The sequence below is a fragment of the Pristiophorus japonicus genome, chromosome 2 (assembly GCF_044704955.1).
Source record: "Pristiophorus japonicus isolate sPriJap1 chromosome 2, sPriJap1.hap1, whole genome shotgun sequence".
NCBI lineage: Eukaryota > Metazoa > Chordata > Chondrichthyes > Pristiophoridae > Pristiophorus > Pristiophorus japonicus.
In genome coordinates, this window is record NC_091978.1 from 331,390,347 (window position 1) to 331,403,073 (window position 12,727).

General features: G+C 47.2%; 1 protein-coding gene across 2 annotated transcripts in view; it reads left to right on the top strand.

The window, feature by feature from the left end:
* Positions 1-2,108: 2,108 nt before the first annotated feature.
* The window catches only part of inpp4b (inositol polyphosphate-4-phosphatase type II B), a 697,459-nt gene continuing 686,840 nt past the window's right edge, over positions 2,109-12,727 (top strand). For both annotated transcript variants that reach the window (XM_070872076.1, XM_070872113.1), the window contains exon 1: positions 2,109-2,332. In XM_070872076.1, the coding sequence (XP_070728177.1) occupies positions 2,300-2,332 (33 nt within the window). In that variant the 5' untranslated portion in view covers positions 2,109-2,299. The remainder of the gene's footprint in view (positions 2,333-12,727) is intronic.

Below are 12,727 nucleotides of genomic sequence, written 5' to 3' on the forward strand. Positions count from 1 at the left end.
GCTCCACTTCCCTGCCCGCTCCCCATAACCCTTCACTCCCTTATCGCTCAAAAATCTGTCTATCTCCACCTTAAATATATTCAATGACCCAGCCTCCACAGCTCTTTGGGGCAGAGAATTCCATAGATTTACAACCCTCTGAGGAGAAATTTCTCCTCATCTCAGTTTTAAATGGGCGGCCACTTATTCTATGTCCCCTAGTTTTAGTTTCCCCTATGAGTGGAAATATCCTCTCTGCATCCACCTTGTCAAGCCCCCTCATTATCTTATGTTTCAATAAGATCACCTCTCATTCTTCTGAACTCCAATGAGTATAGGCCCAACCTACTCAACCTATCTTCATAAGTCAACCCCCTCATCTTGGGAATCAACCTCGTGAACCTTCTCCGAACAGCCTCCAATGCAAGTATATCCTTCCTTAAATATGGAGACCAAAACTGTAAGCAGTACTCCAGGTGTGGCCTCATCAATACCCTGTACAGTTGTAGCAGGACTTCTCTGCTTTTATACTCTATCCCCCTTGCAATAAAGGCCAACATTCCATTTCCCTTCCTGATTAATTATCTTTATTGCTGTGGTTTATCAAGAAATAATCCAGAGATGGTTTTCAGGAGCAGATTTTTTTCAATTTTATACCAAATTTTGTCTTCTGTAGGCAAAACAAAGGGAAACTGCGAGAGTTTGGATATTCTAGATAACATTGATATTTGAAGTTTAAGCTATTTGTAACTTGCAATATGAATTTGCATCATTTAAGTTGTCAAATTTATTTCTTTGAGAAGCTCATTACAACATTTTGGCCACTGTAAAATCAAAAATGTGTGATTGGCTTTATATGATGGAATGAGACATGAATATATTGCACTGGTGTTATTGGACACACAAACTGAAACAGAATTGTTACAGAGCCTGATAACTCGCTGTCAGGTTAGTATTTCTTACTATATCTGGTGTTCGGATATGCAATGAAAGAATTTGTTGGTTTTTATTAATAATGTAAAAAATATATGTGCGCCTATAAATTAGAACATAAGAGACTGGTATGAAATGAAACTAAAGAGAAGCTAAGATAGTTGCACAATAAATAAGCCAGAAGGTATATTTTATTTGCATAAAATGATAAGTATTTCTTTCTTTTAAAATAACACGCATATTGTGACCCCAGATGGATTCGATCATTTTGGAGGTGGATTTAATAGAACTCATTAAATTGCTGCCACTATGAAAGAAGGTATTATTCTATCAACATCAGCAGGAAGCTGCCTGTGCTGTATCAAATTAGTTCATTAATTTTGTTAAATCTTCAATGTGAGATATTATTAAAACTGAACACAGTATTATACTGTTGAGTTTTTTCCATCGTAATCAAAACCAATTTAACAAAAATATTACCATTTACTTATTTGGATTGAGATCCGAGCCCCGATTATAACTGGGAGTGTAAGTGCAGCCTGTGAGGGCTGAAGTGAGCAGCACACTCGGCCACACCAGCGTGAGGCTCGAGCTATTTTAGGATATGGGCCTCATTTAAAATTGTGAACACTTTGGGGCTGAAATTGCCCCTTTCTGTAAGGGCTCTGGCCACGGGGGGTCACAGGTCGGTATGGAATGGCCGCCGAGTCTCCGCGCGGGGGCTGCCATTTTGAAAATTGTCCTTCCTCAAGTTTGGGACAGTGTCCGGATCACGGTGTGCACGCGCCGACCCCTTACCAACTGGCGGGATCACTTCAGGAAATTGCCCCTTTCCCGGAATTGCCCCACGGGAGCAACCCCACTGCTAGATGGTGCCCCCGACAGCTTTTTGTGTCGACGCACTCTGGCTTGGCGTTGTGGCCGTCCTTAAAGGGTAGATGTCGCCACTGGCAACACCATCTTATTTTTTTTGTCGGCCGACTGCCAGGTCGGGCCGACTATTATGGCCGCGGGTTCGGCCGAGCCGCCAAGTGGCAGCCAGGCACATCCCCCCCCCCCCCCCCCCCCCTGCCGCCCCCCCCCCCCCCCCACTTGGGTGCCAGGCTGCTGGCCCAGCTGAAACCTTCCCTGGTGTCCCAGTATTTGCCACTGACGTGGCTGCAAAGTTCGCAGTGGCTCTCCCCTTTAACAGATGAGCAGGGATGTTGTGACGCAGCAGTGCGATGACATCATCAGCATGGCGCTGAAGACTGACAGCATCGGCTACTCCACCCCGCTAGTGATGGTCACTCCACCACGTCCCAACTTCTGCCCACATGATGAGGACACTTCTGGCCCATTCCAAAGAAATCCCTGAAGTGCTTAATTTCGACGATTAGGACCCCCCATGCATTGGGGCGGCCAGAACACATTGAAAACGGTAGGTGTGCCTCATTTTGTGCGGTGGAAAATTTCAGCCCCTTTATCCCAGTCAAACCCTTTAGCATTGTCATGGAGACCAGAGGGCACCAAAGTAAGTCAACCGAGAGATTAAAAGATCAGCTGATTGGAATATGGCCCGAACTTGGAGATGAGTATTCTGCCCCTACTTTAAACCCTCCCACGCATAACGTAAGCAAATTCAAACAAATTTGATCAATCACATGTCTGATGAAGAAGTTAAACTGCAGCGTGATGCATTTGACCCACAACCTTTTTTTTCTGTCTGTTCATTATTTATTAATGCATTTTCAGTTTGAAGTTAATAATATGCATTGATTTAATCAAGTTGACATCTTGAGTTGGCGGAATTGTTAGACTCTCTGGAGGGCAGTGACTTGTAACCAAATAATCGGATGAGCTGTGTTTTCCCATGCTTTTATTGAAGGAAAATGTGAATTGCTCTTGCATTGACAAACACATTGTGCTAGTAACATTAACACTATGGTACTAAGAAATAATGGGGTGGATTTTTGTGTGTGTTGACAGTAGTAAGTCTCCTCTGGTGGTATCATCGGACAAGTCCACTACAGTCTGATTTTTTTTTTCCTGATTTTTCTTTTTTTTGTGATATTGAGTGCCCTTCCCCCCCACCCCCCAACTTAATGTAAGCCATTGAAGACAGGGTAGAAGGGACATGGAACATAATGTGGGAAACAATATTGCAGCTCAGTTTTAGGTAGGTTGACATTTATGGTGGGTAGATGATGAGACACTGGCAGGAAAAACATTGGAGAAATTGAGTCTAGAGATGACACAAGTGTGGATGGGGTTTCGGCAGCAGAAAAGCTGAGACAGACAGTGTTGCAGAGGTGGAATTAATATATCTTCAGAATCGATAGAATGTGGGGTTTGAAACTCAGTTCCAGGTTGAATAGAATAAAAAGGTTCACCCTAAGCAAGTTGCCAGAGAGGGGGATAGAACCAGTGGCAAGGGTGCAAACATTATTGGGGGTGCTGGTAGGGGTAAGCAATGGCTTTAGAGGAGGTTTTGATACATTCTTTACCTAATGTTGATCTAACAGTCTGGTAACATGGAGGTGGTCATACTGTCGAGGGGGATGGTGGAGAGTAGAGCTGAGTGGAGTCAGCATACACATGGCTGACAATGTGACTGTAGCTAATGGGCTGGAATTTGCCGGGTCCCACGGGGAATTGACGGGGAATTCTGGAAGGTCGGGTTTCCTGGCACACTGTGGAGTTATAAGTCCACAGCATGTGTGCGACGTCAGGGGCGTGTGCCCTGCCTGGAGGTTAATCTGATTGACAGGCTGGCTTCAAGTCATGCGGGAAACTAGGAGAAGGAGGCCGCAGGACCAGGTAAGTGCTGAGCCCAGAATGGTGGAGAGAGGATGGTCTGATCGCTGTTGGGGGTGGGGGGTCTGAGCCCAGAGGAAATAGGGGGGGGGGTGGTGGTGTCTGAGACAGGTGAACCCGATCCCCGACCCTGGGGGGTGCGGGCTGCTTGTGGGGGAGCATGGGGGCCAGGATGAAGCACTCCAGGCTGTCACCAAGGAGCATGTAGATGAGGAAAAGAAGTGGGTCAAGGATTGATCTTTCAGGGACTCCAGAGGTGAAGGTGCTTGAGCCGGAAGTAAAACCATTGTTGGATATGTGCTAGCTGCGATTGGACAGGTAGTAATGCAAACACATGAAGGCAGTCCCATGGACAATAGTAGATTGTGGATTGGTCAGCCATATCACAAATGTTGGGAGGTTGAGGAGGACAAAGAGGGTTAATGCACCACATTCACAGTAATAGAGGATGGCAATCATAACTTTGGTCATGGCAGTCTTCATGCTCGGAGAGGGGTCGAAGCTAAATTGAAGGGATCAAATGGGAGAGATCGGTAAGAAGCTGAGAGGTGACTACCTGTTCAAGGGCCTTAGAGATGGGGCAGTAACTGGATGGGTTGAGGTTGAGTTTTTATAGGCAACGTGATGGTGCAGGATAGTGCTTAAGGGAAGGGAATTTTGACATCAGCTAACACAGGGGCAGGTTTGCTAGTTTAGTGGGGAGTGCATCAAGAGAGCACAAGGTGAGTCTCATGCAAGAAATGAACTAGATGGAGACAGTGGAGATAGGGGAAAGAGTGCAAAGTAATGGAGGTTGGGGCTGAAATGGGTGGAAGCTTGGGAGCAGAGGAGAAGAGGGGAAGGTAGCAGCAAAAGCATGGATAGTCTCAATCCTGGAGCTGAACATTGTGTGAACTGTTTGCAAATGTTAAACTGGTTCCTGGGATGAGGGGGATTGCCCTATGAGGAGAGATTATATAGACGAGGCCGATATTACCTAGAGTTTAGAAAAATGAAAGGTGATCTAACTGAAAAATATAAAATTCTTAAGGGGCTTGGCAGGATTAATGCTGAGAAAATGTTTCCCCTGGCTGGGGAATCTGGAACATGGGGGTCACAGTCTCAGAATAAATGGTCAGCCATTTAGGACTGAGATGAGGAGAAATTTCTTCACTCAAAAGGTTGTGAATCTTTGGAATTCTCTACCCCAGAGAGCTGTAGTATACTCAAGACAGAGGTTGATACATTTTGGGGAATTAAGGGATATGGGGATAATGTGGAAACGTGTAGTTGAGATAGAAGATCAGCCAGGATCTTGTTGAATGGTGGAGCAGGCATGACGGACCAAATGGCTGACTCCAGCTCCTATTTTTTATGTTCTTATGTTATTAGAGGTGAGGGATTACTAGGCAGATGTCCCGAGACACCTGCAACTTTGATCAGTATATACACTCTTTTTCACATTCAATTGCAAAAGCTTACAGTATAAGTTATTCAGATCGAAAACCTGAGTACTGAAAGATTATATCACTTGAATTGAATAAACTTGTATTGCTCAAAACCATTAAGGCACTACTAAAGCAATATTGAACTTGGGCATGCAATTATTATTTGAACTATAAAGAATAGGCAAATACACCCAACTTTATTGAAAACATTAAAAAATATTCCTTCTGTTAGTAGCAGTAAATAGTCTATTACTGAGAGAAAAACGTTTCCATTAATTTTCTTATATTTAAGAATTTGAATCTGATCTCATTAACAATGGGATGCTTCAATCCTAACTCTGCCATTGAAGGATTTTAAAGAAATGTCTTAAAAATAGTGAAAGGCCACTTAAAAAAAAAAATCACTTTAAAAATAAATTGTTTTTTAATTCCTCTTCAGTTTAAAGTTACTTTACTGTGCCTGCAGGGGATTATTGGACTGCCATGTCGATTCATTAATTCTACCTTAATCATATTTCTCCATGTTCCTTGAACCTTGTTTTCTTTAAACCTTGATTCTTGTCTGTGGTTTCTGTTTTACCCACTCTCTGCAACCCTGCCTCATTTCCATTCTGCTTCACCTGTCATTGCCAGCCCACACTCCTGACCTCTACTTGCGCTTCCTTCTCTGTGGGAACTGTCATGTATGTAACCTTTATGTAACAACACTGCAATACTGTATATACGTAAGAAATGCACACTTTGACCACAGGGGGTGAACTTGTGGGAGACACACCTCACCTGGTCACCAAGCAATATAAAGGGAGGTCCCACGCAGGGTCATCACTTCTTGGTCCTGTGAATAAAGGTTCAGGTCATGGAGTGACCTTGTCCATAGACTGTGCCTCGTGTGGATTTGTGGTATTGTGTAAGGACTTTTCATTGGCGACGAGAAACGGGAATCAACGACCCATGAGAATGGCCACCAGCAGCACAGATGAACAGTACTGTGTTGGTGAGGACTGGGACGATTTCATTGAGAAGCTCCAGCAGAGTTTTGTCACGAAGGACTGGCTGGGAGATGCAGTGGCCGACAAGCGAAGGGTTCATCTGCTGACCAGCTGTGGACCTAAGACTTACGCGCTCATGAAAGACCTGCTAGCATCCGAGAAGCCGGCAGACAAAACCTTCGAAGAGCTCAGCAAACTAATCAGTGAGCACCTCAAACCAGCGAGCAATGTACACATGGCCTGACACAGATTCTATACACACTGATGTTGGGAAGGACCGAGCATACCGGATTTCGTTGCGGACCTCCGCCGCTTGGCCAGCCTCTAAGTTCACAGACGCCTGTAGTGGGTAGATGCTAAGGGATTTCGTTATTGAGGGCATCGGTCATGCTGGGATTTTCAGAAAGCTAATTGAGACCAAGGGCTTGACCTTGGAAGTGGCGGCATTGATGGCTCAGACTTTTATGGCGGGGGAGGAGGAAACTAAGATAATATACGCGTGCAATTCTGCCTCCAACGTGGCGATGGATCAGGGAGTCAATATCATAAACACGACACAGAGCTCTGCAGGCAGGCAAGGGCAGTTTGGGATACCCCAGGCAGCAATAGACCCAAGAATAAGTCTCCAACAGAGACAATGGCAGGCTGAACGGACATTTACGCTCCCCCAGTGGACATTGCAGCCCGGGATGGGGCCATTGACACCCACTAACAGGGTGCTGAAGAGTATCAAAGGGACAATCAGCGAGGAATGCCTTGCAACAGCTCTTTTGTTCACAACAATGGGAATCTCAGTTGATGCTGGAGGTGTGGGGGCAGACATGCTGCCAGGACTTGCAGGTTTCAACAGTTCATCTGCCGAAATTGTAACCTCAGTGGCCATTTAGCCAGAATGTGTAGAAAGCCTGTAACCAGGCCAATATACAAGGTGGATGAACCAGATGAGGGGTCTGCGAGGCAGGATGACGCTTGGGGCAAATCAACGGATGCTGAAGTTCAGCGGGTTCATGTGGCAAACCTTCACAGCTCATATACCAAAACGCCACCTATGATGATGATAAGTCCTATTAAACAGCATCCCTGTATGCATGGAGCTGGACACGGGGGGCCAGCCAGTCACTCATGAGTGTTCAACAATTCGAAAAGCTGTGGCCACTCAAAGCCAGCAGACCCAAATTAGAACGCATTGAAACGCAATTACGGACATACAACAAATAAATCATTCCAGTGCTAGGCAGTGCAATGTTGGCGGTCACACACAATGGATCAGTGAACCAGCTGCTGCTCTGGATTGTCCCGGGCAATGGTCCCGCACTGCTGGGGAGGAGCTGGTTCGCTGAGATGAACTGGAAATGGGGGGGATGTGCACACAGTGTCATCTGTGGAGCGAAGTTCATGCTCACAGGTCCTACAGCAATTTGAGTCACTATATAAACCTGGCATCGGGACGTTCAAAGGTACCAAAGTAGTGATACGCATCACCCCGGACGCCAGACCAGTGCACCACAAAGCCAGAGCTGTGCCGTATGTGATGCGGGAGAAAATTAAGAGCGAGTTGGACCGGTTGCTGAGAGAGGGCATCATCTCATCCGTTGAATTCAGCGACTGGGCAAGCCCCATCGTTCCCGTCGTAAAAGCGGATGGCTTGGTCAGGATCTGTGGCGACTACAAGACCACTATCAACCGGGCGTCCCTACAAGATCAATACCCGCTCCCGAGAGCGGAGGACCTTTTTGCCACGCTGGCAGGTGGCAAGCTGTTCACTAAGTTGGATCTCACTTCAGCCTACATGACCCAAGAACTGGTCACGAATCTAAACTACTGACCACCATCACCACGCACAAGGGACTGTTTGTTTACAACAGGTGTCTGTTTGGCATTCGATCAGTGGCCGCGATTTTTCAAAGAAACATGGAAAGCCTGCTCAAATCCATTCCTGGAACAATCGTATTTCAGGACGACATCCTCATCATCGGTTGTGACACCGAGGAACACCTCCACAACCTGGAGGAGGTGCTTCGCCGACTGGACCAGGTAGGTCTGCAACTCAAGAAGTCTAAGTGTGTGTTTTTGGCTCCCGAGGTCGAGTTTCTGGGCAGGAGGGTTGCTGCAGACGGGATTCGGCCCACCGAATCCAAAACACAGGCGATTCGACGAGCACCCAGGCCCTGCAACACATCGGCGTTACATTCATTTCTGGGACTCGAACTATTTCGGGAAATTTCTGCCGAACTTAAGCACATTGCTGGAGCCGCTACACATGCTCCTGCGTAAGGGTTGTGATTGGTTTTGGGGGGACTGTCAGGAACGGGCTTTCAATCGGGCGCGGAACCTACTTTGTTCAAATAAGTTGTTGATCTTGTGCGACCCCTGTAAGAGATTGGTTCTGACATGTGATGCATCGTCCTATGGGGTCGGGTGTGTGTTACAGCAGGGTAACGTTGAGGGCCAACTACAACGTGTGGCTTATGCCTCCAGGTTGCGCTCTCGAGCTGAACGGGGTTATGGGATGGTTGAGAAGGAAGCACTCGCATGTGTCGATGGGGTGAAAAAGATGCATCAGTACCTTTATGGCAGGAGGTTTGAATTAGAAACGGACCACAAGCCGTTAACATCCCTGCTGTCAGACAGCAAGGCCGTCAATGCCAATGCATCAGCTCGCATACAGCAATGGGCTCTCTCGCTCGCTGCGTATGACTGCACCGGCCCGGCACTGAAAATTGTGCTGACGCGCTCAGCAGGCTTCTACTGGCCACCACCGAGATGGTCATGGCCGTTGATGCCTTTGACAGCACCGGCTCCCACATCACAGCCCGCCAGATCAAAATCTGGACCAACAGAGATCCCCTCCTATCCTTGATCAAGAAATGTGTCATGACTGGGGATTGGGTGCCCACACACGGAGCATGCCCTGAGGAGGTCAGACCGTTTCACAGACGGATGGATGAACTCTCCATCCAAGCCGACTGCCTACTATGGGGCAGCCGGGTAGTCATGCCTCAGAGGGGCAGGGAAGCATTCATCAGGGGACTCCACAGCGAGCACCCAGGCATCGTGCTGATGAAGGCCATTGCCCGGTCACATGTGTGGTGGCCGGGAATTGATTCAGACCTTGAACACTCTGTTCGCAGGTGCACGACGTGTGCCCAGTTGGGTAATGCCCCCAGGGAGGCCCCGCTCAGTCTGTGTCACTGGCCCAGCAGGCCATGGTCACGTATTCACGTAGACTACGTGGGCCCGTTCATGGGAAAAATGTTTCTCATTGTGGTTGATGCGTACTCTAAATGGATCGAGTGCATTATTTTGAATTCATGCACGACATCCACCGCTGTGGAGAGTCTGCGTGCGGTCTTTGCGACCCATGGCTTGCCGGACATCCTTGTTGGCGATAATGGCCCATGTTCCACAAGCTACGAATTCCGGGAGTTTATGTCGGGTAACGGCATCAACCATGTCAGGACAGCACCGTTCAAGCCGGCCTCCAATGGCCAGGCGGAACGTGCGGTCCAAATCATAAAGCAAGGCATGCTCCGGATTCAAGAACTCTCCCTTCAATACCGCCTATCGCGCCTCTTGCTGGCCTATAGGCTCCGACCACACTCGCTCACGGGGGTCCTACCCGCGGAGCTCATGAAACGAACACTCAAAACTCGGCTGTCCCTCATTCATCCAGTCCTGTCCGACATTGTTGAGGGCAAGCGCCAGTTCCAAAATGAGTACCGTGACCGAAATTCAAGGGGGAGATGTATAGAAATTGGTGACCCCATATTTATTCTCAACCACGCTTTGGGGCCCAAATGGCTTGAGGGTACTGTAATAGACAAAGAGGGGAATAGGGTCATAGTGGTTAAACTTAACACTGGGCAGATATGCCGCAAGTATCTGGACCAAGTTTTTAAAAAAAGGTTCAGCATGGACAATGAGGAACCTGAGGAAGATCATGAGATGGTATTCACATCACCGCCAGTGAACGAGCAACAAGAACATTCAGCAGCATGCACAATCCCTGCAGTCAGCCCGGACAGGCCGGAATCACCACAGGTGACAGACACGCATACCAAGGCTTAACAACCAGAGCCTCAACTGTGGCGCTCCACGAGAGAGCGCAGACCACCCGAGAGACTTAACCTATGATCCCAATAAGATGTTGAGGGGGAGGTCTTGTCATGTATCTAACCTTTATGTAACAACACTGCAATACTGTATATACGTAAGAAATGCACACCTTGACCACAGGGGGTGAACTTGTGGGAGACACTCCTCACCTGATCACCCAGATATATAAAGGGAGGTCCCACGCAGGGTCATCACTTCTTGGTCCTGTGAATAAAGGTTCAGGTCATGGAGTGACCTTGTCCATAGAATGTGCCTCGTGTGGATTTGTGGTATTGTGTAAGGACTTTACAGGAACCTTCTTCCATTAAGCCATTCTTTTCTGTCCTGATGTGTACCAGCGTGCTGGTTTGCCCTATCTACAATATTAGCCTGTTATTTCTGTGACAGCTTCCTTCTGCTTCCAATTACCATTTTTTAAATACCGTATCATCCTGTTAAGAGTTCACTTCATTACACCTTGTGTTTGCCCCCGCCCCCCGCCCCTCACACACACACTTTCCCATTTCTGCATGAGCTGATATCTCATAATGCACATGAAGCTGGTATGGAGACCCAAGACTAACTCATTGGTCCAATTTTAAACTGTAAACAAAATATTTTAGTTGACTTGACTGATTTGCCTTCAGAAACCATGGCTGGAATCTTGACTAGCTGCGAATGAATATCTGGCCTTGCCCAGTGGAAGAGGCAGCAGTCAAAAATAAAAATAAGCCCAACCTGCTGTTAGCTTCATTCCTGTTGCTGACTTTTCTGCTGCTGGAGTGAAAAATCGGGTGATTACTCAGTATTTAATTAGCTTCACTTCACCCCCTTTCCCAAGTATCACGTTTTTAAAAATCCTGAACTTTGTGCTCTACTCCAACAATTTGCCTCAGCCCAAACCTCATGTCCGACTGCATTAATGTGACAATTTTCCAATTCTCATACTATTAACCTATGATAGAACATAAAATGCTGGGAACAGTCAGCATCTGTGGAGAGAGAAACAAAGTTAACGGTTCAAGTTGATGACATTTCGTCAGAACTGTGATGCAAGGTCATCTATTATCCTGTGGCCTGTCTGTGTGAGGTTGCTATTTAGTTCTGAATTGGAGATTGTTTTGTGCTTTGGGCCCGTGTTCACTTGGAACTGGCTTGAGACTACACACTCATTTCTGGAAGGACCATTATAGCCAGCAAGCAGATGCCTTACGGATCAGTAGCTTCCTTGCTTGGAGGTATGTGGCCTGGGGGAAAATGGTGAGCAATTGTTTTTAAATGATGTTGAGAAAACAGGACCTTCTCACACAGTTTCAATCCAGTGCAGAGTGCTATTTAGTGTATTTTATGAACAAAGACGACCAATTATCCACTTCCTAATGTACTAAAAGAGAAAGCTGCTGATAATGCTCACTAAGCTGAATCATAAGCCCATGTTTGTAAGAGCCTTTGTGTTTGGGAAACTGTGTTTCACTTCTTTAGTCGTCACCATCTGAAGCTCTGGCTGACTGTGCTGCACCACCTACCATATCCACTGTACTGTGAACTTTCTAATGGGTTGTTGGATTTTTATTTGCTTTAACTCAAAGCTATGAAGGAAAATAGTCCATTTGCAGCATGATTAATTCGGTAATTAACATTATGTTCAAGTGTATTTGAAATCTTTTTATAATTTACTTCCAGTTATATATTGAGGGGCCGATTTTCAGCAGCCCACTGCTCGCTGCCAGCGACTGCTGCCCACTCCCGCTGACATTCCTCCTGCAGATCTGCCCAGTGCCACTTTGGTGGTGGCCTGGAGCGGGCAGGAGGGGAGAGCTGCTGGGAACCGCCCGCTGACGTCAGCAGACAGCCGAGTGGCACAACTGAGCTCCCGCCCGCCGAGCTCCCAGATTTCTGCGGGCGGGGGTGGCAGAACGGGGGTGGAGTGCTGGCTGCAGGCGGGTCTGCCTCTGATGGTAAGTCTAAAGAACCTGAAAAAAAGGTAAGTGAAAATTTATTTAAAAAAAAAAAAAAATTTCAACAGTGACTTACTGCATGGGGGTCCCCTGAAGGTCTTCGGATAGTTTTTGTATTTTGTATTTGTGATTTTTTTTTTTCAGGTTTATGACCCTCCATCCTCGGCGGCACTTGGGCGGCAAGTGTCTCTGCTGCCGGGAATGCGACCTTCCCCCCCCCGCCCCCTCCCCCCCAGATTGGCGGCGTTACATCTTCCATTTGCCACCCACCGGCCTTCGAGGGACCTCCTGCGTGAATACCCCGCCCAAAGTACCATCCGGTACCTCGGCGGCACTTTGGTGGGCAGAGGCCTTGCTGAAAATCGGCCTCTGAATCTTTAACCTAATGGCAGCTCCAGTGAATTCCATTCGTCCTGGCTGGCCATTTTATCAGTTTTCCAGCTCATGCACCATTTTTCTGCCTCAGCTGAGGCTCAGTGGGTAGCACCCTCGCCTCTGAGTCAGAAGGTTGCAAGTTCAAGTCCCACTCCAGAGACTTGAGCACAAAAAT